The sequence below is a fragment of the Panthera tigris genome, chromosome A2, assembly GCF_018350195.1.
Source record: "Panthera tigris isolate Pti1 chromosome A2, P.tigris_Pti1_mat1.1, whole genome shotgun sequence".
Classification (NCBI taxonomy): domain Eukaryota; kingdom Metazoa; phylum Chordata; class Mammalia; order Carnivora; family Felidae; genus Panthera; species Panthera tigris.
This window is the reverse complement of record NC_056661.1, coordinates 60,967,036-60,994,832: the sequence shown is the minus strand read 5'-3', so window position 1 is coordinate 60,994,832 and position 27,797 is coordinate 60,967,036. Positions and strand designations below refer to the sequence as shown.

The 27,797-nt window shown below is 52.9% G+C and overlaps 1 protein-coding gene across 3 annotated transcripts in view; it reads left to right on the top strand.

Annotated features, from left to right (window-relative positions):
• The window catches only part of NUDCD3 (NudC domain containing 3), a 61,769-nt gene that overhangs the window by 14,487 nt on the left and 19,485 nt on the right, over window positions 1-27,797 (top strand). For all 3 annotated transcript variants that reach the window (XR_006210113.1, XM_042962837.1, XM_042962828.1), the window contains exon 3: window positions 23,148-23,280. Coding sequence is in view for 2 of the 3 variants with exons in the window: in XM_042962837.1 (XP_042818771.1) it covers window positions 23,148-23,280 (133 nt within the window). In the remaining variant the exon portion in view is untranslated. The remainder of the gene's footprint in view (window positions 1-23,147; window positions 23,281-27,797) is intronic.

Sequence of the window (27,797 nt, the reverse complement as noted above, 5' to 3'; positions counted from 1 at the left end):
TCGCACGTGGTGGACTAGGGGTTTATCTCCCTGTCCCCTGCCCACCGACCCCCCAGCTTTTCTGGAAAAATTTTCCATGTAAAATTCTGTTGAAATCTTCGTTGAAATACATTAAATTTATGTTTTACATTAGAGGTAATTGACATTTTTACATTATTCAGTCTTTTTGTTTGAGAACAGGCTATGTCTTCATTACTCGTTCTGTTTTATGTTCCCCTGTATTACGTCAGTGTAGTAAGACTGTCTTCTCTGGCTGACGTCATTGTAAAAATACAGCGTATGACACAGGGAACATGTGAAGTATGTGTTAACTGACTGTTATCACTGAGGCTTCCAGGCAGTGGTAGGCTGTTAGTATGTAAGGTTTTAGAGAGGCAGAAGTCAGAGGTGGATTTTCCACTGCAGGGAGCAGTTGGCGCCCTTAACCTCTGCATGGTTCAGGAATACAGAATAGTTAGTATCTATTTCTTAATAACAACTGTATTTAGTAATAACTTATATACATTTTTAACATTTAGAATTCTAAATGCTCCTGCATTTTTTCTCGCCCTTGAAATTTGCCCAACGCACCTGGAAGGATGGGGCTGATGGTTGCTGAGGGAAGAGCAAGAGAGGGGCTGGTCCTGGGGGCCTCGGGTTGGGCCAGGGCTGCTTTGGGTCTGAGGGGCTGAAAGCCGTGTAGGGGCAGCCTGGCCTGGTACAGCGATTCAGCAGTTCCACACATCATCAGTGCTCATCATGACCAGTGCCCTCCTTAGTCTCCATCAGCAGTTTCCCCTTTGCCCCATTGACTTCCCCTCTGGTGGCCAGCAGTATGTTCTCTGTAGTTAAGAGTCTGTTTCTCGGTTTGTCTCTCTCTCTGTTTCTTTTGCTTGTTTTATTTCTTAAATTCCACATATGAGTTAAATCACGGTATTCGTTTTTCTCTGACTTATTTTGCTTCGCATTATATTCTCTAGATCCATCCCTGTTGTTGCAAGTGGTTAAGATTTCATTCTTTTTTATGGCCGAATAATAGTCCATCGTGTATATATATCTCATCTTTATCCGTTCATCCATCAATAGACACTTGGCTTATTCACATAATTTGGCTATTGTAAATATGCTGCAGTAAACATAGGAGTGCATATATCTTTTCAAATTAGTGTTTTCATAGTCTTTGGGTAAATTCCAAGTAGTGGAATTACTGGTTCACATTTCTATTTTTAATTTGTTGAGGAACTTCTATACTCTCTTCCAGAGTGGCCGCACCAGTTTGCCTTCCCACCAGCAGTGCGCGAGGGTTCCTTTTTCTGCACATCCTCACCATGTTTTTTTGTCTTTTTGATACTAGCCATTATGACAGGTGTGACATGGGATCTCATCATGGTTTTGATTTGTATTTCCTTGATGATGAGTGATGTTGAGCATCTTTTCATGTGTCTGTTGGCCATCTGGAGGTCATCTTTGGGGAAATATCTGTTCATGTCTTCTGCCTATTAGATTGTTTGATTTTGAGGTGTTGGTTTGTATAAGTTCTTTATATATCTTGGACACTAATCCTTTATCTGAGATGTTATTTGCAAATATCTCTTCCCATTTTATATGTTTTCTTTTAGATTTGATTCTTTTGCTGTGCAGAAACTTTTAATTTTGATGAAGTCCCAATAGTTCATTTTTGCTTTTATTTCCCATGGCTCAGGGGACATATCTAAAAAAATGTTGCTATGGCTGATGTTGGAGAAATTACTACCTGTGCTCTCCTCTGGGATTTTTTTTTTTTTTAAAGTTTATTTATTTATTTTGAGACACAGAAAGAAAATGTGAGCAGGAAAGGGGCAGAGAGAGAATCCCAAGCAGGCTCCACGCTGATAGCAGAGAGCTCAGTGCAGGCCTTGAACTCAGAAACTGTGGGATCATGACCTGAGCTGAAATGGAGTCAGATGCTTAAGCAACTGAGCCACATACGCGCCCCCCTCCTTCAGACTTTTGATGGTTTCTATCTCACATTTAGATCTTCCATCGTTTTGAATTTATTTTTGTGTATGGTGTAAGAAAGTGGTCCTGGTTCATTCTTTGGCATGTGCTGTGCAGTTCTCCCAGCACCATTTGTTGAAGAGACTTTTTCCAATTATATATAGTTTACCACTTTGTTGAAGATTAATTGACCATATAATTGTGGATTTATTTCTGGTTTTCTGTTTTGTTCCACTGCTCTGTGTGTCTGTTTTTGTGCCACTACCACACTGTCCTGACTACGGCTTTGTAATATAATTTGGAAGTCTGGAATTGTGTTGCCTCCAGTTTTGTTTTTCTTTTTCAGGATTGCTTTGGCTCTTTGGAGTCTTTTGTGGTTCCACACAAGTTTTAGGATTGTTTTGTTCTAGCTCTGTGAAAAACACTGTTGGTATTTTGTTGGGGATCGCATTTAACGTGTAGATTGCTTTGGGTAGTATGGACATTTTAACAGTGTTTGTTCTTCTAATCCAGGAGCATGGAATGTCTTTCCGTGTGTTAGTACTGTCTTCAGTTTCTTCCATCAGTGTTTCATGGTTTTCAGAGTACAGGTCTTTCACCTCTTTGGTTAGGTTTATTCTTAGATATTTTATTATTTTCAGTGCAATTGTAAATGGGATTGTTTCCTTAATTTGTCTTTCTGCTGCTTCATTATTAGTGTATAGAAATGCAACCGATTTTTGTACGTTGATTCTGTATTCTGAGACTTTACTGGATGTGTTAGTTCTAGTGTTTTTTTTGGTGGAGTCTTGCGGGTTTTCTATATAGAGTACCATATCACCTACAAAAAGAAGTTTGACTTCTCCTCGCTGCATTGGATGTCTTTTATTTCTTTGTGTTGTCAGATTGCTGAGGCTAAGACTTCCAGTACTATGTTGAATAGAAGTGGTGACCATGGACATCCCTGTCATGTTCCTGAACTTAGGGGAAAAGCTCTCAGTTTTTCCCTACTGAGTATGATATTCTCTGAGGGTTTTTCCTATGATGGCCTTTATCATGTTGAGTTATGTTCCCTCTAAATCTACTTCATTGAGGGTTTTTATCAACAAACGGATGTTGTACTTGGTCAAAGGCTTTTTCTGCATTCATTGAAATAATAATATGGTTTTTGTCCTTGCTCTTAGGATGTGATTTGTGAACAGTGAACCACCCTTGAATCCTGGGAATAAATCCCATGTGATGGTGGCGAATGATTTTTTTTAATGTACTGTTGGATTTCATCTGCTAGTATTTTATTGGGAATTTTTGCATCTGTCTTTGTCAGTGATAATGGTCTGTAGCTCTCTTTTTTAGTGGGGTCTCCTCTGGTTTTGGAATCAGGGTACTGCTGTTGGCTCTGTGGGTCTTGTCCACTCTGTGTCCTGTCGCCTGGAGCATACCTGGCACATAGTTGGCACTCATACCAGTTGAGCGAATGAATGATTCCGGTTTAAAGTCACTTTAGAACATGATAAACCCTTGAGCTTGAGCACATCTGATGGATGCCATGACCTAGTAACGCTCGGCTTCCCTCGAGTTTTCAGAGTAATGGCGCTTGCCTTACGCCTGCTCTCTTTCTCCTGTCGTCTTTTATGGCAACTCTGTGTTCTTCAGGCCCCCTGCTGGGCCCGGAAGCCTTTGTGGCATTTCCCGGAGAGCCTCCTTGGTGGCATGAGCCGCAGCAGGCCAGCGCCCTGGACGGTGCGCCAGGGGGCCCGTCTGCACAGGCCTCAGGCTTGTGAGCCTTCCCTCGGGAGCAGGAGCTATCTGGCCTGCATGCGTCCTCCTGGAAGTGGCGTCCTCTCAGAAGCCCACAGTGGGTGGCAGGCAGAGTTGGAGCGTCCAGGGGGTGCTGACAGAGGGTGCGTGGCAGCCTGGTCGTGCCCCTTGCCGCGAGGACCCACGGAGGAGGCCCTGTCGGATGGCCATGCTGTGAGCCAGGCCTGGAGGCCTGGGTCTGGGGCGGTGGAGCAAGGCCAGCGGGCGCTCTCCTGCTGCTTGTTTCGAGGTCTCTGAAAACACTTTGTATTTTTAGATTATTCAGATTTGCTGAGAAACCTGTTACAAAGATCTTACAGAGAGTTCCCACATTCCCAGATGCCAGTGTCTTCTGTGAGTGGGGGCTGCCCAGGGCTCATCTGAAGGCCGCCTTCCCACATCGCCCCTGGTCCCCGCCCGGCTGCCACCCTGGTCCTCACTCCCCTGGCGCCCGGAGCAGCTACTGCTGAGGTCCCAGGCTGGCTTGTGCAGGTGTCCATGGGGCTGTCCTGCGGAACAGCTTCTCCCCCCTCCCTGCTCTCTCAGCTGTCCGTGCGCTTGTGTGGACGCGTCTTCACTGGTGTCCGCCTCTGGTTCTTTTGCTCAGGGTGCCCCATCCTGTGGACTTGTCCTGTTGACACGTTTTCATGGTTTCTGAGCATGTGTCCGTGTTGTCACGCCATGCGGTGTGCAGATCCTCCTGCACGGTTCCAGAACCGGGAGCTGGAGCCAGGCCTGTTCATGCCCGTTGCCTGGTCTGGATTTTGTCACCCGCTGAAACCGTCCTCAGCTTTTCACTTCCCGATCACAGCCCACGTTCCCTTTTGTGAATTGTATGGTGCGGACTGGAGGAAAATGCATTCACATGCCAGTCCCATGTTGCTCAGCCGCTGGCCTCTGGGCCACTGTTTCCCCGCACGCACTGGGGGAAAGCCGTTGGCTTCCTGGCTCACCCGAGGGGCGTGTGAGGCAGTGCTCGGGCGTGGGAACCTGGCTGGGCCCGCCGCTCTCTCTCAGTGGTGCTTGTGCACTGAGCGTGTGGGTCCTTTCGTCTCTCTTCAGGAGCGCCAGCCCAGGGGGTCTGCTGACCGGAGGCGGTGGAGACGGGTGGCGTGTCATGGTCCCTGATTGTATGAATGGTGCTGTTTTCCTTGGGTGGCACCATTGTGTTGCAGGGTGGGAAGGAGCTGCTTCCCTGCAGGGGTGTGGTGTGGCTGACAGTGGGCGGAGCCTGGGGGGTGGTCAGCGAGGGGCTACAGGGGTGTGGTGTGGCTGATAGCAGGTGCAGCCTGGGGGTTGGCGAGGGGACATTGGAAGGAAGGCAGCCAGTGCCCTTAGGTGTCCACGGCAGCGGCCCCAAGTCCCCATGTGCTTGCATAGCATCTTCAAGGAGGGGGGGTGTCATGCTCCCTTCCTGGCACCTGTAGGGTGGGGGACAGGGGGTCTGGGTTGCTCCCCCAACTGGTCCCAGTGCCCTGCCCGCGCCATCCCTCTGTCCATACCCTCCCCCCCTCCCCCCCCCCCCCCCCAGCGTCCCTGTGCGGTCAGACTCCCTGAGAGCTTTGTCTGCTCCAGTGCTCCGCAGTAAGTGGGCGGTGGGACTAGCTGTGACCTAGAAATACCTGAGCGTTTTCCAGGAGGCCCCCGGGAAGCAGAACACAGGAGGAGGATGTCATTTCTGATGCTTGTGCCCTCTCCCAGGAGAGCAGACTTCGGGTCCTTGTTTCCTCTTGTGGCCGTGACCCAGTGCCTGCGCCCCGGCACGGTGGGTACTGCACAGGGTGGGCGTGGCAATGACGGACTTCCTGACCTGCTCCCGGGTGACTGCCCACCCTGCGCCCTAAACAGGAGGATCCCTGAGGAAAACAGGTCCCAGGCTCTCGGAACAACAAAAGCAGCAGAGCCTGCGTCAGAGTCAGGAAGAAAGGGAGCAGTCACCCCCCACAAGGGCCCACAAATGTGGTGTGGTCCCCTCTCTGGCGGGTCAGCACGGCCCTCTCTGGTGACAGGGTCCTCTGTGGAATGACAGGGCCATGGGGAAGGGCTCCGCCGAGCGTGGTCCTGGGACGAGACTCTGCAGGCCTGGCAGCCCGTCCCGGCTGCGGGCCTGTCTGTGCCAGCATCGTGTCCCTGCTCTGGATCTCTGCTTGAGCGCCTGGGGTTTTGCTGCTGTAGCCCTTATTTAGATCTGTTTCCATGGTAGCTCTCCAGCCTTGGAGCTTCCTTTTTCCTGAAACATAGGTTTTTGTTGGCAATTTGGAAATGCTGCCTGCAGATACTTGAAGGGGCCGTGGTGGTGGAAGAGGGGGTGCAGTGGGGCTCTGTCTGCTTCACTGGGACCCCTGCCTCTGTCTCTCCATGGAGAGGCCTTTTGGGAGACGCGTGAGGGCACAGGATGCCGATGCCTCCCCTGCTCGCCACGGGTTCTGCATTCTGGACCAGCTTTGGGCTCCATGCCTGAGTGAGCAGGTGTGGTTCTTACACCCCTGCCCGCACGGGGCCTCCCCCCGTGCCATCTGCATCTCTGCTGCCCACGGTACGTCTTGCACGAGCATCCCCATCGACCTTGATGCTGCGTGTCCTCCAGGGTGGGTGCCCAGTGTCCTCTGCTGGGCTGTGCTCCACGACCTCGCCTTCTTCTGGAATTCTGGCAGGGTGGGGACTATACAGATGACCACAAGGTCTCCAGAAGTGACCCGTACTCATTGGGGGAAACTTGGAGATACGTATTTAAACAAGACAAAAGGATTAAAAGCGCCTCTGACACTGGTAATGACCGTTATGTGTTCTCTGGTTGCTGGGTCGTGCCCGGCTGGGCCCCCACTGAATGTCGGCCCCTCTGTCCTGCAGACACTCAAGAGTTAAAGCTTTCTGGTGTAGATGTGAGTTATCTGTCTGCACCCTTACCCCGGGGATCCTGGGATAGAGTGATGCGTTCCCGCATCAACTGGACCACGGGGCCTTTTCTTTCCCATTTAGCCTGCTCTCCCCTTGAGGGGCACTTGTCTGGAGAAGCCTAAAGTAGATTTCATCTAGAAAGTAGATTTCTTTGCAATTTGTCATGATCTTTCCTTGACACAGGTGATGAAGCCGCTCCTGTGCAACTGTAGATGCACTTGTGGTCACAGTGCTCCCACCCATGAAGGTGTGGACTTAAGAGAGCATGGTGGTTCTAAGACAGCCGTGGATGCTTTTGAGTCTGTGTCCCTCCCCGGTGTCACTTGGCACATGTGGTCTGCCTGCTGCAGTGTCCTGGGCGTCACTGCTCCCTGTGGGATCCTGTGCCCTCTCCTTTCCGGGAAGCCGGCTCTTCTCAGGGTTCAGGGAACCATGGCCATGTGTTCCAGGTTCCCGGGAGTGCTGTGAATGCTGTCTCCTTTCTGTGGCGGTGCTGTCTCGTGTCTCTGGGGTGACCTGGGCGGGGGGGGGGGGGTCTGTGCCGGCTGTGGTTCTGTGGCACCGGAGCCCCCGACACCAGGCATCTGTCCTCCCAGCTGGGCCTCATGCTCCCTGCTCCGGAGCTGGGCTTGGAGCCTTTCCCCCACTGTCACCTGCTCGTTCCCTTGAGTGTATAAACTGGCTGCCCCATACACACGTGTACACACGTGCAAACATGTCTGTGAACCCGGCAGGCCCTCACCTCTTAGGTTTCCTGCCTGCTCTGCCCCTCACACTCTGCCTTCTTTGCACACCCTCTCCACTCTCTGAGCTCAGACCTTCCTGGGCAGTGTCCTCTACTGTCCCTCCTCTGTTGGGGAGTCTCTGTGGGGACTTCCCTGGGCCTGCCTTGTGCAGTGGGGGCTCCTTCCTCTCCTCCAGGGCAGCCCCTCCTGTGCCCTTGCTCTCGTTCCATTGTCCTCTTGCACATGGGCTGTGCACGTTCTTGTGCGTGAGTGTCACTTAAGCTTGAGGCGTGAGGCCTGCAGCCCAGGGTCCAGGCCATGTTCTCAGGTTGTCAGGCACTGAGAGTATCACCCTGCCTGGCCTGTGCTGGCTCTTTCCTCCCTAGAGGAGGGGGACCCTGACGCTGCCTCTGCCCATCCACTTGGCAGGGTCCCCGCGGCAGCCCTTCCCTAAGTGAGCCATGTGTCCGCTCTTCGCCACACTCTGCGTCGTGGGGACTGTCCTCAGTGTCTTGCAGCTGTGACAATGGGGTTGAGCCCTGTGTCTGTCGGGTGTCTCCTGACTAACTGTGAGCTACCTGGGAGGGGTCCAGGGAGACAGGCCCCCTGAGCCAGCCTGCTGCGCAACACGCATCTGCGGGTGTGGTTGTGAAGTCCCGGCCGATGGCATTTGTACAGGCCAAGCACTGCCACAGATGACCACCTGGAACAAGGTGTTTCTCAATGAGAAATGACTGGAAGCTTCCCCAGGCCCCCCATTTCTCCCACTGCCCCCCAGGTGCTACATTTGTGCACCCCGTTCTGGTAGATGGGCCCCCCAGCCCCCTGTGTGGACGGCTGTGCACACGCGTGTGTGGCAGTCTGTCCCCACCAGGGGACCACGCTGCCAGGGGAGCGCGCTACACCGTCCCGAGTTGTACTGGCCCGAGAGGGGCGCGTGAGGTTCGAGTGTTTAGTTCTATCGCGCATGAGGTGTTGTGTTTCTGTGCATCAAAGGGCCCTGGTATCTCTTTCTGAGAGTGCTCCTTATGTCTTCCGTCCATTTTCTGTGGGACCTTCTTATCTTGTACTTCGGTTTTTAAGAGCTTTCCGTACATACTGGGGAAATTCGATCTTCATCTGTGATGTATTTTTCTCCAGTTTGTCTGTTTTTATTTAAATTTTTTTTTTAAATGTTTTTATTTATTTTTGAGACAGAGACAGAGCATGAGCAGGGGAGAGGCAGAGAAAGAGAGGGAGACACAGAATCTGAAGCAGGCTCCAGGCTCCGAGCTGTCAGCACAGAGCCCGACGCGGGGCTCGAACTCATGGAGTGTGAGATCATGACCTGAGCTGAAGTCAGACGCTCAACCGACTGAGCCACCCAGGGGCCCCTATTTAAAATTTTTTAAACTATTCATTTATTCATTTTTGAGAGAGAGAGAGAGACAGAGCATGAGAGAAAGAGAGAGCATGAGAGAGAGAGAGACATGAGCATGGGAGGAGCAGAGAGAGGAGGAGACACAGAATCTGAAGCAGGTTCCAGGCTCCAAGTTGTCAGCACAGAGTCCGATACAGGGCTCGAACTCACAAACTGTGAGATCGTGACCTGAGCTGAAGTCAGACACTTAACTGAGCCACCCAGGTGCCCCTAATTTGTCTGTTTTTATTTGTCTGATACTGCTTGTGATAGTTTTTTCTCCAAGCAAAGGTGTTTAACATTTAAAATGCTATAAAATTCATCCTACCTTTATTTTCTTTTGTGTCTGGGTTTTGAGTTAGAAAGGTTTCCCTACACTGAGGTTATGAAGGATTTCACCCATTTTCCCATTTTGTGCTTTATTTTATGATTCTGTGAAAGTGACCTGGTGTGGTGTCACTTTTCTGTTCATTCCTGCAATCCGTGTGCTGTGTGTGTGTGTGTGTGTGTGTGTGTGCGCGCGCGTGTGTGTGCCTGTGATCTGTGTGCTGTGTGTGCACGTGCTGTGTGTGTGTGTCTGTGTGTGCACGTGCACTGTGTGTCTGTGTGCTGTGTGTGTGTGTGCTGTGTCTGCGCTGTGTGTGTGCTGTGTTTTGTGTGTCTCTGTGTGTGTCTGTGTGCTGTGTGTGTGTATCTGTGCGTGTCTGTGTGCTGTGTGTGTCTCTGTGTGTGTGTGTGTCTGTGTGCTGTATGTGTCTCTGTGTATGTGCATGTGTGTGTGTGCTGTGTGTCTGTGTGTATGTGTCTCTGTGTGTGTGTGTCTGTGTGCTGTGTGCGTGTGTGTGTGAGCCCCATGTTGCCGTTGGCCTGACACACTTGTTAGGAATCGTGTGGACCTCCCTGAGGCTGGCCGGGCCACCGCGCTCCCCTGTCCATCTGGGTCGGGCTGTGTGCCCACAGACCAGCCCTTGTACCAGTGCACGTCTCTGCTGCATGAGTGGAGGGTCCTGCCGGCTGGTCCGAGGTCTTCAGTCCAGAGGCCGTGAAGCAGTGTGAATGGTACCCGTCCTTCCCTGAGCCGCTGCATCTTCTGAGCCCTGCGGACACTGCTCCTCTGCGCTCGGAGGGCCGGCTGGCAGGTGGCTCTGTCCGCAGGGAAGAGCTGGTTGTGTAGACCCCACGGCAGCGTCCTTCCTTAGGTCTTGTTTTGCCGTGGACACCTGTGTGTTTATCTCCAGGGGTGGTTCTCCTGCAGGCGGCTTAGTGTCTGTTTAGGATGTGAACACAAGGTTTCCTTGTAAACTACCCTCTTAGGCCTGCCCGCCCAGTGCTCCTTTTTTATAAGGAATAGTTTGCAGCACTGCCCTTCCCACCTTCAGGTCGGGCCCCTGCGCAGTCACCAGAGCAGTGCTACACCTGTGTGAGTTTCTGGAGGGCGGGAGACTTTTCGCAGAGCCCAGAATTGAACACATTTGCATGCAGATGTGTGCCTGCAAAAGTCACGCTGTGGTGAGCCGCGTGAGAAATGTTAGGGTTTCTGTCTATGCTGAGATTATCTGTACACAGGCTTCTGCCTACTGGTGTCTGGGGTGTGCGTGGGGGGTGTGGGGCAGAGGACAGCGCCCGGGGCCCTGGAATCGCCTGCTCCCTCCAGGCCCCTGGCGCTCGGCAGCGCCCGTCGGCTGGGACGCGCGTGGGGAGCAACCTGCTTCAGGGTCCTGTGCTCCATGGGAGTGAAGGCAGTAGGTCCACTGGTGAATTCCTACTTAGAAATGTCCCCCGAGACACAGCATGCAGGCACTTCCGTAGCGGGCATGCTGAGGGTGCTGAGGACGCAGTCCAGAGCCTGGATGGTAAGCTTTTCGTGCGAAATTTCACAGCAGTTCACGGAATGTGGTGTTTGTAAGCAGAATGGGTCTGGCTGTTTGATGAAGTCACTTTATACGTCCTCAAGGAGGCAGAGGTAAGACACGTGTCTCTGTGTCTCCCTCTCCCCTGTGTGTCCATGCGTGTCCATGCAGACCCGTGGCTCAGGGCTGTGGGAGAACTCTGCCTTTGCCCCCACGCTGCTTGTATTCTTGGTCCACTGTGCTGAGTACCTCCCTGGGACACCACCTGCTTGGCGGTTGGGTCTGAGCACCAGGCTGTTGCTGTGGAAGCCCCATCGTCACCTGCTCATCGCACCGCTGGGCAGCTTCCTTGTGGCCCTCAGCAGCTGCCACATCCCTCTGTCTGGGCTTGGTTCCCGGGCTTCCCTGTGTCCTTCCGTTCCGGGCACCGGGGGCAGGGGGGTAGCGGGAGATGTAGGAAGGGCTCACCTCAAGGTGGGACAGACAGACAACCTCAGTCTGGCCCGCGGGCCATCCAACACTCTTCCTTGCCACTTCCTTCCACTGAAGGTGTGCTGGGGAGGCCCTGGGGAGCCACGTGGGGTGGGTGGGTGGGGGTCCAGAAGGAGCAGGTGCAGCCGAGGGAAAGAGTGACGGCGCACTTCACATGGGCTCGGAGGAGACCGTGCTCTTCCAACAGAGCAAACGGGAGGCCCTCCCAGTGGGCTTCATGGGAGGTGTGGTGGCCACGCCTGAGCAGCGGTGACCTTCCCCGGAGCGTGCTGTGCTCTGTGTGGTGTCGCGAGCTGTGGTTCTCTTGCACCCGGGCCTTTTCCCCCCAAAGTTGGAGCATCGGCTCTGTCTCGCCTTTATTTTCTCAGTGCACTCCTAGTCTCTTCTCCCGTGTCCTTGGTGCGGGACAGGAGTCACCAGGCCACAGTGCTCAGAGGTGTTTTCTTCTGATGGCAGGCTTTTGTCTTGGCCAGTGTGGCTTAGGTGGTAGTGGTATCACCTGCACTGCCAGTTCTTGAAAAGGGCCTGTGGTCGTGGTCTGCTCTCTGCAGATGGGCTGTGGGCAGGCGGGGGTGGGGGGGGTGGGGGAACAGCACGTGGCTTGAGACGGCACCCATGCACGTGTGGTGGCTCCTTACACTTTGTCCTGCGTCCGTTGGAAGAGAGCTGACATGTCCTGCACAGTGACTTGCCCTCAATGTTTGCTTCTGTTCATTACTCCAGGGCCTGGAATCTGGCTGCTGCCCTTCGGGCCAGTTTTACAAATAAAACTTAGCATGTCTTCTTACGCACCACTCTCCTTTTTCCGGTTGGTCCACTGCATCCTGGGGAGGATTTTCCAAACAGTGTCTTGTCTTGGGTGATTTCCTTTGTGCTACAATGTAGCAGTTTCTGCCTCCCTTCAGTTGTGGGGTGGATGTACCCTTCTGTCACCTACGGAAGGACTCCAGACTGTTCTCTAATATTGTTTGATTCCTTTAAAATGAACACCACTGTGACCAACTTCTGTTTTATAACCTTGAGCTCTTCAGTTGGTATCCCAGTGAAACTGCGTGTTAACCTGAAGACTGTCACTGGCTTAGTCTTATTAACTCTGCTACTGAAAGCTGGTGGTGTATCGTTGCATTGTTTGTGGCTCCCATTTCCCTCCTTTCCCCTTATATTCAGTTACTGACAGTTCCCCTGCAGAATTAGGTACAGATTTCGTGTGTCCTGAGTTCAGTTAATACCCAGATATTTATTGTTTGTGCTGGGTTTAGGAATGGTATCTTTTCTACTATGTGTTACAGCTTGTGATGGTTAGGAAAGTGGTTAATTATAAAAGTAATAATAAAAGCAGGTTTTAGAAAATTTGGAAAACAAAATTTCTCTGGTTTCATCATTATTAGTATCTTGTTAGATGTCCAATTAAAAAATTATATTTGCTATATATTAAAAATTATAAAATAATTTATATATAAAATAAAAAATTTTTTTAATGTTTGTTTATTTTTGAGAGAGAGAGAGAGACAGCGTGAGTGGGTAGGGGCAGAGAGAGAGGGAGACACATAATCTGAAACAGGCTTCAGGCTCCGAGCTGTCAGTACAGAGCCCAACGTGAGGCTTGAAGCCACAAACTGTGAGATCATGACCTGAGCTGAAGTCGGACGCTTAACCAATGAGCCACCCAGGTGCCCTAGATCATTTTAATATTAAAAACTACTTGGCTGTTGTAACAGGTGAGTTGTAAGTACGTATGCATAAAAATAAATTCTCCTAATTCTGTAGCTAATGTTACACACCACAGAGAATATCCTCACACAGGTTTTAGAAATGGGGACATAATCGTCCACATACTGTAAAAGTACTTACTGTCGGGTACAGTTCAGTGTTTAGTGTATCTGTAAGGCTGCCCAGCCATCACACGGCCTCATTCCAGCCATCGTTCTTACCCCAAAAAGAACTCCCCTCCCCATTTCCTCCCTAACCTCCCGTCCCTAGGCAACCACCAGCTTACTTTCTCCATAGTTTTGTCAGTTCTGGCATTTTGTGTACTTGGAATCAAGCAATCTGTGGCCTTGGTGTCTGGCTTCTTTCACTCAACATAGTGTTTTCCAGGTTCATCTGTATTTGTAGCAAGTATCAGGGCCTCATTCCTTTTGTTGGTCAAAACCTCATTGTACGGATGGACCACACTTTGTTTACTAGGTCATCAGTTAATGGACACTTGGGTTGTCTGTTATGAATAGTGGTGCTGTGAATATCTGTGTACATGTTTCTGTGTGGACACACGCTTTTGTTTCTCTTCAGCATATACCTGGGGGTGGATTGCAGAATCATACAGTAGCTCTGCGTTTGACCTTTTGAGGAACCATCAGAGTTTTCCACAGCCGCTCCAGCCTTGCATACCAGTACCGTGAGGGGGTTCCCGTTTCTCTGCAGCCTTGCCGATGCTTGTGATTATCTGTCTTTTTTGTCTTGATGGTTTAGATTTGCATTTTCCAGTGACTAAAAATGTTGCACATGTTTTGCATGTGCTTATTGACTGCATATCATCTTTGGAGAAATGCCTATTCAGGCCATTCACTCATTTTTAATTGGGTTATCATTTTACTGTTAGATGGAAGAGTTCTTTATATATACCGGACACTAGGCCCTTCTCAGATAAATGACTTGTCAGTATTTTCTCCCATTCTGTGGGTTCCCATTTCTCTTTCTTGACAACGATCTTTGATGCACAGAAGTTTTTAATTTTGATGAGGTCTGATTTATCTAGTTTTTCTTTAGTTGCATATGCTTGTGGTATCGTATTTAAGAAACCATTGCCTACCCCAAGATCACAGTGATTTACTTTTGTATTTTCTTCTAAGAGTTTTATAATTTTAGCTCTTGCAATCTCTGACCCTTCTGAGTTCGTTTCTGTGTGTCTGAGGTTGTGGTTCAACCTCAGTGTTTTGCATGTGGGTATCCACTTGTCCTAGCATCACAAATGGACTTGGTTTCCCTGTTGAGAAGCAGTTGGCCGTGAACTTGAGAGTGTGTGTTTGGGCCTTCAGTTCTATTCTGTTGCCTCTCCATCATGTCTGTCCTCATGCGGGTACCACGCTGTCGTGGCTGTCGAGGCTTGCTACAAGCTTTGAGGTTAGGAAGTGTGAGTCTTGCTGTTGGTTTTCCTTTTTTAGGATTGTTTTGGCTATTCTGCCCTTGCATTTCCATATAGATTTTAGGGTCAGCTTGTTGGTTTCTGCACAGAAGCCTGTTGGGGGGTATTGACAGGTACTCATTTACGCACTGGCTGTAGATGAGTTCGGGGAGTTACCGCTTACCAGTATTTAAATTTTCTAGTCCATGAACTTATGAGGCCTTTCTGTTTTAGTTGTTTATCTTCAGTTCTTTTCACCATGTTTTGCTGTTTTTGGAGATTAACTTTTTTGTGAGGGGTTTTTGCTGTTAAATTTATTCCTAAGCATTTTATTCTTTTTCTGAATTTTACTTATTTAAGTAATCTCTGCACCTGACTTGGGGCTTGAACTCATGACCTTGAGATTAGGAATTGGATGCTCAACCAACTGAGCCATTCAGGTGCCCCTGGAATTGTTTTCTTCTTAGATTGTTCATTGCTACTGTGTAGAAATGCAATTAATTTTTACATATTGGTTTTGTAAGCTGTAACTTTGCTTAACTCATCAACTGTAAGTAGTAGGCTCTTTTAAAAACAATTTTTTTTAATGTTTATTTTTGAGAGAGAGCAAGAGCATGAACAGGGGAGGGGCAGAGAGAGGGAGACACAGAATCTGAAGCAGGCTCCAGGCTCTGAGCTGTCAGCACAGAGCCCGATGTGGGGCTTGAACTCGTGAACTGCGGGATCATGACCAGAGCTGAAGTCAGTGCTTAACCGACTGAGCCACCCAGGTGCCTGAAAGTATTTAGTAGGCTTTTAAGGATTTAATGTATTTATGCAAGGCCATATTATCTGCAAATAGAGTTTTACTTTTTCCTTCCAATCTAAGTGTCTTACTTGTTTATTTTCTTGCCCAGTCGCCCTGCCCGGTACCTCCAGCAAAGTACTGGATGGGAGTGGTCACAGCGGCCCCTTGTCTGTTCCCCAGTCGTGGGGACAGTGCCCAAACTCCAGTTAAGTGTGATGGGAGCTGGGGCCCTTGCTCTTCCCATGTCTCATTCAAGAACATCCTCCAGCACCTTCAGAGGAAGCGACCATGACAGGAGGCTGTTGACATCTCACCACCTTACTGATTTCCTGGGATTAAGGGCATCTGGGGATAAGGGACTTTTAGTTTGACAGGCGGGCGGTCTGCCCATCACCCAGTGGGGCTCCAGTGCACAATGAAGGAAGCCTCCCGGGAACCACGCAGGCCATCGGAGCTTCGCGTGTGTGAGGTGACTGTGTCTTTGGGGTATTGGGGTGGTGGTGACCTCCCAGGGACTTGGCCATCACTCGGACTCTTGCTCCCGGTGGGCCCCGGAGCATGTAGGTGCAGCTCTGGGTCAGACCCCAGGCGCCTGTCAGCCTGTGGGGGCATGTCCTGTGTCTCCACTGACACTCCTTAAATTCTTTCTGCTTTTCCTTTCCCCTTTATTTTCTTTATCTTCATTTAGTTTTTCTGTTTTTCAGGAACTGTATTGCCAGCTCCAGTGTCCCAGCTGCTTTCTTTTATATTCTGTCATTTTAGTTTTTTTTTTTTTTCTTTTTTAACATTTACTTATTATTGAGAGACTGAGAGAGACAGAGCGTGAGTGGTAGAGGGGCAGAGAGAGAGAGGGAGACACAGAACCCGAAGTGGCTCCAGGCTCTGAGCTGTCCACACAGAGCCTGATGTGGGGCTCGAACCCACCAACTGTGAGATCATGACCTGAGCCGAAGTTGGAGCTTAACTGACTGAACCACCCAGGTGCCCCTGGTTTTGTTTTGTTTTTTTCCCCTGGGAAACTCATGCATGATTCCCTCCACTGTAGCTGCGGGTCCTTGTGTTGGGTTGGCTTTTTCTTTGTGGTCATGCCTCCGTCCCACAGTATGTGTTTTCTGAGTGGGATTGTAGCTGCTGCTCTCGTTTCACAGCTGCAGGGTCATCTTACGGGCGGGCGGATGCACACAGGAGGACGGAGACACGTGTGGGTGCATCTGTACCTCCAGTGCTGTGTGGAAGAAACCCTGGGTCGTGTGGCTGGGACGGCCGCCTCTTCCTGGACACACTCCTCGCCCCTGCCAGTACTGACCCCACCTTTCTGCTCCTTATGGAGCCTTGGAGCTTCTGTGGTGTAAATTGATTGCTTTGTAAGTTTGTTTTTCAATTCAGAAAAGAGTTCCTAAAACTTTGTTTTTACTTTGGGATAACAGAGTTTGACCTGAGAATTCCTGACTTAATTTTTAAATTTTAAAGCCTGAGTTAAAACCTTTCCTATTCTTGGATGGGTCTTGTTTCTATATTTGGAGGTAGGAAGGTTTCTGCATGAAATTTCTCATGCATCTGTCTTGAGAACACCTGTTGTGTTTGAGATGAGAGCAAATCCAGGCAAATTTAAAACCACGGCTTATTGCAAGAAAATGGACTCTTGGGGCTTTTGCACGAAGGAATCTCCCCTCCGCCGAGCACGCTGTTTGTGAACATGTGTTAGTGTGGAGAAGATGTTCATGTAAGGGAACCCTGTCGTTTATCATTTGCGTTAGAGAACGGTGCTGGCGGCTGTCCTTCCTTCTGAACTGCTGTGAGCAGTGTGTCCTTGTCTGGATGCTTCCACTTGTGTGTGCTCCTTTGTTCACGGATGGGGAAGGGGGTGCCCAGCGTCTGCGTTTCCTAATAGTCCGTTCCTGCAGCGGCTCACATCGCTCTTCCTGGGTCATGGTCCCCGTGCAGACAGGGACCAGGTGACACGGCTGCTGGGAAAGGGCGGAGGCAGTGGGATCGGGCCGGCACGTCCCCCCTCTTGATGCCAGGTGCTCAGCTCCCTGGGCCTGGTGTGCTGATGTCACCTGTCCGGAGCCCTCCTGTGGTGCTGCTGCTGGTAGCATCTTGGGAAGGGTGGGGGGCTGGCTGCGGGGCACATGGGCTGCAATGTGCAGGTGCAGTGCAGGGCTGGCAAGAAATGGGTGTGAGGGCCAGGCAGAAGGATGGGGCCACATGCGTCGTGTGATGGGGACCTGAGCATTCCTGCAGCAGTGGGCACACTAGGTGGGACTGCTCCTTCCACGGGTAGGGAAGGGGTGTGCGGTGACGGGAGGTGATGACAAACAGGTCCGTAGACTTGCTGGCTGCAGGGCCACCTACTGGTGTGTCCCTGGCCTTCTGTGCTCCCTCGGACCCCATGAGCTGGCCTGGTCTCCCTTCCCACCCCGCCCTGTGTGCGCTTCCCCTGCTCGGGTCACCCATCCCGGGTGTCCCAGCGTTCACCAGTATGGGATGGGCCGCCCCTGCTGGGTGCCAGGATGAGCAGAGGGTGGGCTGTGTGTGCCTGAGGCTCGCCCGTCCACCCTGACGTTTTTGCTTTCACTCCGCTTCTGGGCCTCCCAGTGTCCTTCTGCCGCGTTTTCTTGTTTACTTTTAATGAGACTGATACCTGCTGCTCCCGCCCCCCACCGACCTTGGCGTACCCGAAGTGGGTCATGGGGGGCAGAGGGGTGGCCCCATAAGAAGTGGGTCTTGCAGAGTAAGGGTGGGGTGGGGTCCTGACCCTGTAAACCCTGCTCCCTGGGGAAGCCACTCCGGGGTTTCCATGGTACCCCCGGCCACGCCTCCTGCCACCAAGGGCTCTCTGCATGCCTTGGTGGATGTTTGGGCCGTTGGCCCTCCTGTCCCTACTGTCGGTGAGTGTTGGAGGTCTGGTGCAGTTTTCTCGGGTGGGATTACTGCTCAGCTGGGGAGTCTGTTGAGAGCAGAGGTAGTAAAAAAGCTGGTCATGACTTGTTTGATTTTGGATGGATGGAGAAGAAAATGGAGTTAAGACTAAGAATTCAGCCTTCTCCACTTGTCATGTGTGTGCAGGTTACCTCATTTTTGTTGGAAAATGTGTACTATATATTCACGTACTTGGAAAATATTTGGAATGTTCTTTCTCTTGTCAAAATAATTAACGTGAGGGACATCGTTCAGTCGGTTAAGCGGTTCAGTCGGTTAAGCGTCCAACTTCGGCTCAGGTCATGATCTCATGGTTCATGAGTTCGAGCTCCGCGTCGGGCTCTGTGCTGACAGCTCAGAGCCTGGAGCCTGCTTCGGATTTTGTGTCTCCCTCTCTCTCTGCCCCTCCCCTGCTTGTGCTCTGTATCTCTCTCCAGCAAAATATAAATAAACATTAAAATTTTTTTTTTTAAATGACGTGATTTAAGAGGAAGTTTTGCTGTAAGAAACCTGCACTGCCGGTTAATCAAAACAGCATATAGTAAATGTGGATGGTGTTTCTGCGGGCTGACCTTCCGAGCAGTTTGCATTAAAACCTATCAAATTATTCATGGGCGTATTATGAGGGGCTTCAGGTATTTCAGGTGAATCATCTGGTATTTTTAATTGTGCTACATAATTAAAATGTTAAAGGCAGATTATCAAAATATACTTTGTGACAAGAATTTTGTATCAAACGCTGATGGTGGTGGTGGAGAGTCTCCTGGGGGCAGAGTGAGCGGGAGCTACAGGCCGGGGGCATCAGTGCCCTGGGTGTCCCCACGGCGGCACACTGTTGTCCCGCAGGCTTCTGCTACGACTGGTCAGGAGCAGAAGCAAGAACACAGGGGAGCGAAGTAGGACGTGGGCTGATGGCCTCAGGGCACAGGGATGGAAGCCGGGTGGGGGGCTGGGGGGCGGCAAGTGTGTCCCGAGATGGGCCTTGGGTTAGTGGGACGCCGGGAGGAAAGTAGGAGGCGGCACGTGGGAGCTGCGGAACCAACAGTCTTTCCAGCACGTGAAGAGCACTTCTGCGGCCGGGGAGCACCGACAGAGGCTGCGGCACAAGTGGCTCAGAAGGAGCTCGTGTGGCCAGTAAGCACGAGTACACGGGAAGCCACGAGACTCCTCTCTTGTGTATTCGGGGGGCAGGACCCCTGCCTGGGCACACCGCAGGTGTGGGGTGGTCCCGGGCCAGCAGGTCCCCCGCTGGGTGCTCAGACCGACCCTTAGGTTATAAAGATTCCACGAAAGGAGAGCGTGGCACCATCCATGCCCTCGAAGCTTTCCTCCACTTCCTTATGTGGCATTCTCGACTCCTGTCTCGTCTCCCTGCCCCCAGGCATGACAAGACACACCCAGAAATCATGAAACTTCACCGTGTATAAATCAGTAAAACGAACATTTAAGCTTAATGTGATTGTCGTGAATTTCAGTGCCCAGTCTGTGTTCATGTTTTCCTGAGTGTCTGTTTTCTCATGGCTGTTTTTTCTGGACCAGCGTTCCGGCAGGTCTGCCGAGACTTCAGATTTAGAACTCTTCCGCTTTCCTCTTTAACTGTTGCTGTTTACTTGTAAAGAAACGTGGAACTTTGTTGTAGTTTCTAGCATTCTGGACTTGGTTCTGGTGAGAATGTTCTCTGCTGCTCTGCCTGCCGTACGCTGGCGGAACGGGATGGATTTTAGGCCCCTTGTTGGGGCAGGATGGTGACAAGCCTCTGTCCTGAGCCAAACTTTCTTTCCAGGTGGGAGTGCGCTGAAGAGGGTGGCGACCAAGTGTGAGGGGGACAGTGGCCCCGGGCAGGACGGGGTGTCAGGCACCTGGAGCGTGGGACCCGAGGTCGTGGGCTTCTGCTGCTCAAGGAGCCTGGAAGAGGTGGCAGGAGGCTGTGAGCACGCTGGGCCTGCCTCGTGCCCTTTGGGTGGGTCACCGTGCACAGACTGTGCGGTCCAACCCTTCCTGTCCAAGGTGTGTGGGGAATGTGGCCGTCACGTCTTGGTGCTGAGATGGGGCCCACGAACCTGCTTGCAGGCTCCCGAAGCAGGGCATTGGCCTCCAGGGTGGGCTCCCCTCACCCAGCTTGGGAGTGCAGGAGCCCACAGGACAGTCCCTGTGCCTCCACCTGCTGTGTCCCCTGCCCAGGTCCTGGAGGCAGTGGGGTCAGTGAGGGAGGTCGTGGGAGGGACGGAGGTGGTGGGAGCATTGAGGGGGTGGAGGTTGTGGCAGGGACGGAGGTGTCCCACGAGGGGAGAGGGTAAACTGCCTTAGACGTGCCACACTCTACACGCTCATGCCACACACATGCACAGGCCCTGGTCCCTCCCATGGGCACACTCTGGGGAGCCACCCCCACTCCTGGAACCTTGGAAGGGGCCCAAGGGTGGCCCCCGTGCCCCCAGTTAGAAACCATGCCCTACGGCGCTAGCTCCTGCTCAAGCGCCTATAGAGGCCGCGACTCCTTTGCCTACCACTTGTCACGCTGGCCACTGCTGGAGCGGCATTGGTTTCTGCCCGCGCAGGGGTATGGAGGGGCGGGAGCGACCTGAGCAGAGCTCCCACCCCGGGGAGGGGGTGCTGGCTGTGGCGCAGGAGCCCGGCCTGGCAGCTCCTTTCACGTGGCCGGCCGTGGGCTCCTGGGATGCCCACGCTGCAGGGAGGCCTGCGTGCTGACTCACGCTCCTCCCCTCCCCTCCTTTCCCCTCCCCTCCGCAGCTACATCTGCAGCTGCAGGGGTGTGGCTACAGCCAGTCAGGGATGAGGCCAGTCAGGGATGACGGGGCAAGGGGGCCCAGAGCACCTGCACATGACAGGAGGCTTATTTTTACACATCGTTGACTGCAAATAATCCACTTTATTTAAAGAGAATGTGGATTCCAAATGTTAAAAAAAGCACCCAGCAGGGTGCCGGGCTCTGTGGTGCTGTGTGAGCAGAGCCCCTCTGTGAGCCCACAGCTCTGGGGTGCAGGGCACCCCCGAGCAGGAGCGGCTCTGGCCGTGGCTGAAGGCTCAGCCCTGTGTCGTGGGATGTGGCTGTCCCTCCTCTGTGAGGGGTCCCGAGATTTGTCTCTGGATTTCTGCCAAGTGCCAGACCATGTTGGCCTCTGTTTTGTGTGTATTTTATTTCTGAGTTTCCATAACTTGGATGGTTTCGAATAGTTAACGCACACACTCCATTAGGCCGTGCGGCAGGCTGTGCGGGGAGGACGACACCCCCCACCCCCATCCTGGCCAGGCCCTCGGGTCCTCGCTGCACACTCCAGCATGGCCGTCACGCCAGGGCTCTGGAGCTGCATCGGGTGCTGGCGGGCCCGGTGCAGGTGTCTGGGTGTCAGGTTGCAGGCCGATGGCCGCCTGGTCCTAGGGCCACAGGCTGAATCGCCGCCTCCTGTCCGGGAGTCCTGAAGAAGAGTCTTTTTTCTCTGGATAGGATGTCTGTGTTGCAAGGAACTTAATGGTTAAAGGAACAGAATCAAGCCAAACTTCCTGTTCGTCTCCCACCCGAGACACCATGGAGACTTAACACGCTGGCGCTTGCTTTTACCCACATGCCCATGAGTGTCTCTTAGTAAATGGACCCACGCCATACTCGAAGCCGCACACTTTCCTCATGTAGCCCAGCGGCCTCTGCAGACTTGTGTGTCCTGGCATCCGTGTCAAGCCTGCCCGGTCTTGACCTTTCCCGCCTCTTTTGCCCTGCTCCCTGGGGCTCTCTCCCGAGCTCCCTTCCAGACTCTGGGTGGGGTCCTCCGTGCCTCTGTCAGTTTCTGGGGATGTGGACAGCCACTAGCCCCTGGCCCGCAGCTGCCCGGCCATCCTCACACCGCCGTCCCTTTGCATGTATTTCGTGTCCTGATCTCCCCTTGTGAAGGACCCAGATGGGACCAGGGCCTCCCAGTGACCTCATTTAACTTTGTTTTTAATTTTTATTATTTTTAATGTTTTACTTATTTTTGAGAAAGACACAGAGCATGAGAGAGGGAGGGGCAGAGAGAGAGGGAGACACAGAATCTGAAGCAGGTGCCAGGCTCTGACCTGTTAGCACAGAGCCGACGTGGGGCTTGAACCCACGAACCGTGAGATCATGACCTGAGCTGAAGTAAAGACGCTTAACCAGCTGAGCCGCCCAGGCGCCCCCTCATTTAAACTTTTAAATAAGGCACATTCTGAGGGCTGGAGGGTAGGACACCATAGAATTTTTGGGGTCACGCTTCAACCCCTGATAGGAGCCAGTTATCAGCTGTGAGAGCTGGGCGATGATGGATGCCAGCCTCACATATAAGGTGTACGAGGCAGACCCACAGGAGGTACACACGTTACCTGCGAACCACCACCTGACCAGAGATGGGGGGCTGCGGGGGTGCTCGTGTTCCGACCCTTTTCTGCGCGTCTTCATCTGCACAGATGAACACGTGCTCACTTCTGTGTCTCCCCATGAGTGCAGCCTCGTCCTCGGGCCTCTCCCTCCACATGTGGGTGCCGGGCTCCCTGAGGCTTGGAGAAGGTGGGCGAACTGCACCTGTTGTTGGGACAGCCTCACTCAATGGTGTCGCCTTGTCCACAATTAGGCTTCTGTCCTTAATTTAGATCTAAAACTCACGTAGTAAGCTTGAGAGTCCAAACGTTTCTATGTGGTGTTTATGCTATTGTTAGCACTGTTAAGTTTAACAGCAAATCTCTTCTCCTGTTTTATTTGTAACGTCAGCCAAGGCGCTCGGCCAGGCCCGTGTGCACCCGTGCTGGGTTGGCCCTGCAGGGACAGTGGGGTGTGGCCGACGGGTTTTTCAGGCAGCTCCAGCACACCACTCAGGTCTCAGGAGAAAGCGGGGCCACGTTTGGGTTTGCGTGGAAGCTGCGGGCGGAAGTTGTTGGACAGTTTCTGGGGGAGCAGGAGCCCCGGGGCCGTATTACCGAGGCCCTTAGCTTGAGGGACTGAGCAGCGTTCTGGGGTCCACAAAGGCCGGCAGGCTAGGCTGTGCCGTTGACCACAGCCACATACCCCATCCCCGGCGTGCTGCATTCGTGGACTTCTCTGCAGCATGTCCCTTTGTCCTTGGGTTCCCCGGGAGGCCTGAGGAGGAGGGCCAGGAAGGAAGTCACCCTGCCCCAGAGAGGGAGCCCCTTGGGAGCTGGAGGTGGGGCGTGGCTGGGGCGTGGTGCTATCTCACCTGTCCTTCTTCCCCAGGAGGCAGGAGCAGTTCCAGAGAAACCCCGACAGCTACAATGGCGCCGTGCGTGAGAACTACACCTGGTCGCAGGACTACACTGACCTGGAGCTCAAGGTGCCGGTGCCCAAGCACGTGGTGAAGGGCAGGCAGGTAACCTTGGGGCCCCTCCAGCTCCTCCACGCAGCTTTCTCTGTGGCCGCGGCTGTCTGGTGTGGGCTGCGCTGGAGCCAACTGGCCTGTCCTGTGGTCTCCACTGTCCTTCAGCCGCAGACATGACTGCCAGCCCTGCTGTGCTGCTGGGGTGCACCTGCTGCTGGGTGTTGAGCTCCAGTGTCCTCCCCCTCCCGTGGTTCATTGCGTGGCGTCCCCACAAAAAGCCTGACAAGGGAGGCAGGGTGATCCACATCACGCCCATTTCACGGATGGAGCAGGCGCCTGGAGAGGCAGGGCGGAGATCCCCAGGTTGTGCAGTGGCCCATGGTTCCTGGGCCTGTGCTCTCTGGAGCACTGGGTGGTCACGGGGTGGGGGGGCGGGGGAGGGGGGCGTCGGCCTGAGCAGGGGCGCTCACAGCCTTAGCTGGTGTCTCTACTTGAGAGCAGGAGTAGAAATGTAACCTTCGATGGGGAGAGAGAGAGATGTTTACTCAGTAGTCATGCACGTAGGGAGGCCTCACTTTAAAGGAAAAACCCCATGTAATTTGTGAGGTTGTCCCCTGAGTGCTGTTTGCCAGAGAAACTGTATTCTTGCTTCTGTCTTCACAAGACTCTTCAGCTTGCACGGTAAGCAGTGCCTTCCGTGTTTCGTAGGTGAGATGGCGGGGCCGAGCAGTTCCTCCCCCCCCCCCCCAGTGACACAGGTGCCCCTCACTTGTGCCTGGGATCACTGAGTGCTCTGGGAACTTGTGTGAATGACTGCGGTCAGCGCAAGTGCGCTGCCTCTGAAGCTCTGAAAAGCTCTGAAGCTTTTCAAACAGCAGTGCCGCTGGCTTCTTTCAAGGAGAAGGTTCTGGAACATGCAAAGTAGAGCTTATACATGACTAGCTCCTACATTTTCTGGAAACGACTGCCGTGTGAAGCGGCACCAGCTTCGGCTGGCTTGGCTGTGTGTGAAGAAAACCAGGCTGGGCGGTGAGCTAGTCCCTCTGGGGCCCCTGTCCTGAGGTGCTGACCCTAGACTGCCCAGGCTGCACCTGGAACGGGCCCAACCGTGCGTAGGACACTGGCAGGAGCCAGGCAGCCCCCAGAAGTTGCACTCCCACCAGTGTCGGGAGGGAAGGCAGGAGCCCCGAGGCTTCTTGGCTCCATGTGGTTGTGGGTCAGGGGTCTTGGGCCATGCTGGCTGGAGCACCGTGTCCACTCATTTCTCCCTCTGCCCTCTTCCCGCCTGTGTGCAGAGATGTCACCAGAGCACGGTGACCCCTGTCACGTGGACTTCAAGGTCTGCGTTAGACCTGATGACCAGGGGTCATCCACACAGCATCTTGCTCTGATGACCATGTCCCCTCCCGTGTTGGTAGGTGCAGGCCAGTCTTCCTGTGGGGGGGAGGGGGGACTTTGCCCAGTGTCCCCTGGGGCTTCAGTGTTGGTGGGAACTTGGACCAGTGTCTTCTGAGGCTCCAGTGTGGGGGGGAGTCTTGCCCAGTGTCCTCTGGGGCTCCAGTGGCGGGGGGGGGGCTTTTCCCAGTGTCCTCTGGGGCTCCAGTGCGGGGGGACTTGGCCCAGCATTCTCTGGGGCCCGGTGGGGCAGGCATCATGTTGTGTTGGGATTACCTTGTATGCAGGTAAGTCAGTTAAGAAAAGCGCTGGCTACAAACTTTGCTGAAAATAGCTCCAGCTTCCTGGTCCACTTCCTGTCTTCCTACTTCTCCACAAACTTCTGGAACTTTCTTCGGGAGAATTTGTATCAGGCCTAACCTGAAACTGGTTATTTTCTCTTTGACTCTGGAGACCCAGATCACCTGGTCTCTGGCTGTACTTTCCACCCCAGGAAACATACATGCTGACTCTCCCCCAAGCCCTGTGTCTTGAGGGTTCTGTGCCCTTCATCGTGTCCCCCTAGGGGACAGGCTGTTGCACCTGGGGGTCAGATGCACGTGTCGTGACTTCGATATGTCCTCACTTTCACCAAGGGTGGTTCTGGATTGTGCTCGTTCCCTCCTGAGACCTTGACTGAGCATGGGATGGTCCCCAAGGCTTGGACAAGATTGATGCTCTGGGGCTGACCTTGTGGGGTGCAGGCAGTGACAGCTGGCACTGGTGTGGCAGTTCCAGGGAGTGGTGGCTGCCCGCGGTGCGTTGGCCGCTGGTGCATTTGCGAGACTAGCACGGTGCTGGAAGAAGGTGATTTCTGTGTTGGCATTTTTATGACACCTGATGACCGTATTTCTGCCGGCCTGGCTTCATCTCTGACGTGATTCAAGTTTTCTTTATCTTCTTCGGGAGTATTTTTGGTCCATGTTACGGCTTTTTTTTTTTTTAAATTTTTTTTTTTTTAAAGAAATTGAGGTAATATAGGCATACTGGCTTCCGATGTGCAGCATGGCTATTTGATATATGTCTGTGCTGTGAAATGATCGGTGTAGTAAGTCTGGTGAACACCTGTCACCTCACATGGTAACACTTTTTCTTGTGATGGGAACTTTTAAGATAATCTCTTGGCAATCGTCAAATTCCCCGTTATTCCTATACCGAAGCAGGGGAGGGGTAGAGAGAGGGGGAGAGAGAATCCTAAGCAGGCTCTGGAGAGCCCAATGTAGGGCGCTTGAACTCACAAATCGTGAGATCATGACCTGAGCTGAGATCAGTCCGACTGAGTCCCCCAGGCGCCCCCTGAAACCTTCTTGTGAAACTCCATGGCCTCTCACGTTTTTTAGTGATCTAAGAGTTTTAACTACAGTTCACTTAAAACTTAGCAATAGGTTTATTTTGGATGTCTTGGCTTTTGCTGGTCTCAGGGGTTTTTCCTCTTGGAGTAGTCCGTTTCTTTCTGGACTGGCTGCTTTCCAGCCCTTCCCTGAGGTGCCTGTCACAGCTACCTGTCAGCAGTGTTTATTTTAGGGTTTTGACTGTGGCACCTGTCAATCGTCATGGAGGTGGTGACTGTGGTCGCAGCGGTCCAGTGGTGAAGTCACGGTGGTAGGTGTGCCGGTGGCACTGTGAGTGCATGAGGGGGCAGCAGGGGTCCCCGGGCTCCCTGCCCGTTGGTGACTGGCGCCAGCAGCAGCAGCAGAGCGACTGCTGTCCCTCTGCGCTGGTGCTCGGATGCAGCAGGCGGAGGAGAGCGCATGCATTGCCCTCGGCGGCCAGGGTCCTGCCTTTTCACGTGGCCTTTTTGCTGGTGAATCTAGAGCCAAACTCTAGAGGCTTTCGCCTCGAGCAGGAGTGAGTGCACTCAGCCGCCCTTCGCCCGCTGTGCCAAGGAGCAGGGGACGTCTGCGCTGGGGTGGAGGTGCCTCTGCCCCTGCTGGCATCCCCTGGCACCAGTCATTCCTGGTATCTCACCGAACGCCAGGACTTGGCCGCCGGGAAGTGGAGCTCCGGAAGTTTTGAGGCCAACCCCTGTGCAGACGAGACAGCCTCCGGGCCGCTCCTGCCCCGTTAGGCCATTGCCCTTGGCCGAAAGCATGCAGACAGAGTCCCGGCTGGAATGCATGACCCCCCTCCTCCCCGGGGACCACGCGTGGTCTTTGCTGAGGATGAGTCCTGCGCCTTCGCCACGGGAACCTCCCACCGCGGCACTGGCACTGAGGCTCCTGCTGTGGTGCTCGGCCCTGAGCCGTTGGGGCCACCCATGGGATTTGTCCTGCAAGCGCTGAGCGAGCGAGCAGCGGAGCTCCCTTCTCGGAGTGGGGAAGAGCTGTGGTCCCAGGACCATTTTTATCCACTTCATGCAGGGGTGTGCGTGGTAGGGTGCTCACATGTGACGTTTTCACAAGGCCTGCCCCTGTCCAGCTGTCCTCCTCCAGTCCCCGCCCTGGCCTCAGTCACCATGTCGTGAGCTTCTGGGTCACGTGTGAGTGTGCGCTGCCACGTCCCGGGCATGTTCAGGGGCGGGCGGTTCCTGACCCTGCCTGGTAGCTGGCACTGCAGTCATTGCCAGTGTCTTGCTGTTGGAGACAGGGACGCAGTGAACGCCCTCTGGTGCGTTCCGTACTGCATGTGCACGTGCCACGTAGGACGCATGCCGGGAGGCGCTGTCACAGGTGCAAAGGGTGTGGCATCCCTTCAGGACTGCTGATGGCCCCCGAAGGGGTGGGCACTGATCCATGTTCCCGTTGTCATCGTGCACAGGGGTACAGCATCAGGTTTGGGGGTGGTAGAAGCTGGATGGGTGGAAAGGGAGCTTCTGGGTGTATGTGGATTCATATTCCTCTTGGGAGTATGGTTAAGCATGTTTTTACATGTGCTGGTTAGACCTTAGGCCCTTTGCCCTAATGATTTCTAGGAGCTCTTTATAATATCAGGTTAGCCCCCGGTCTGTGGTGTGTGTTGCAGACCTATTGCCTCATTTTGTTACTAATATTTTGAGTTGGCTTCTGGTATTTTTTTCCTTGGGGAACTTAATTTATTTTTATGTAGTCAAATTAGTCTCTTTTCTTGTGGCATCTGGAATTAGAAAGGAGTAGGTTGCATTTTGATGGAACTTCTTTGAACCTTTGCTGCCTTAT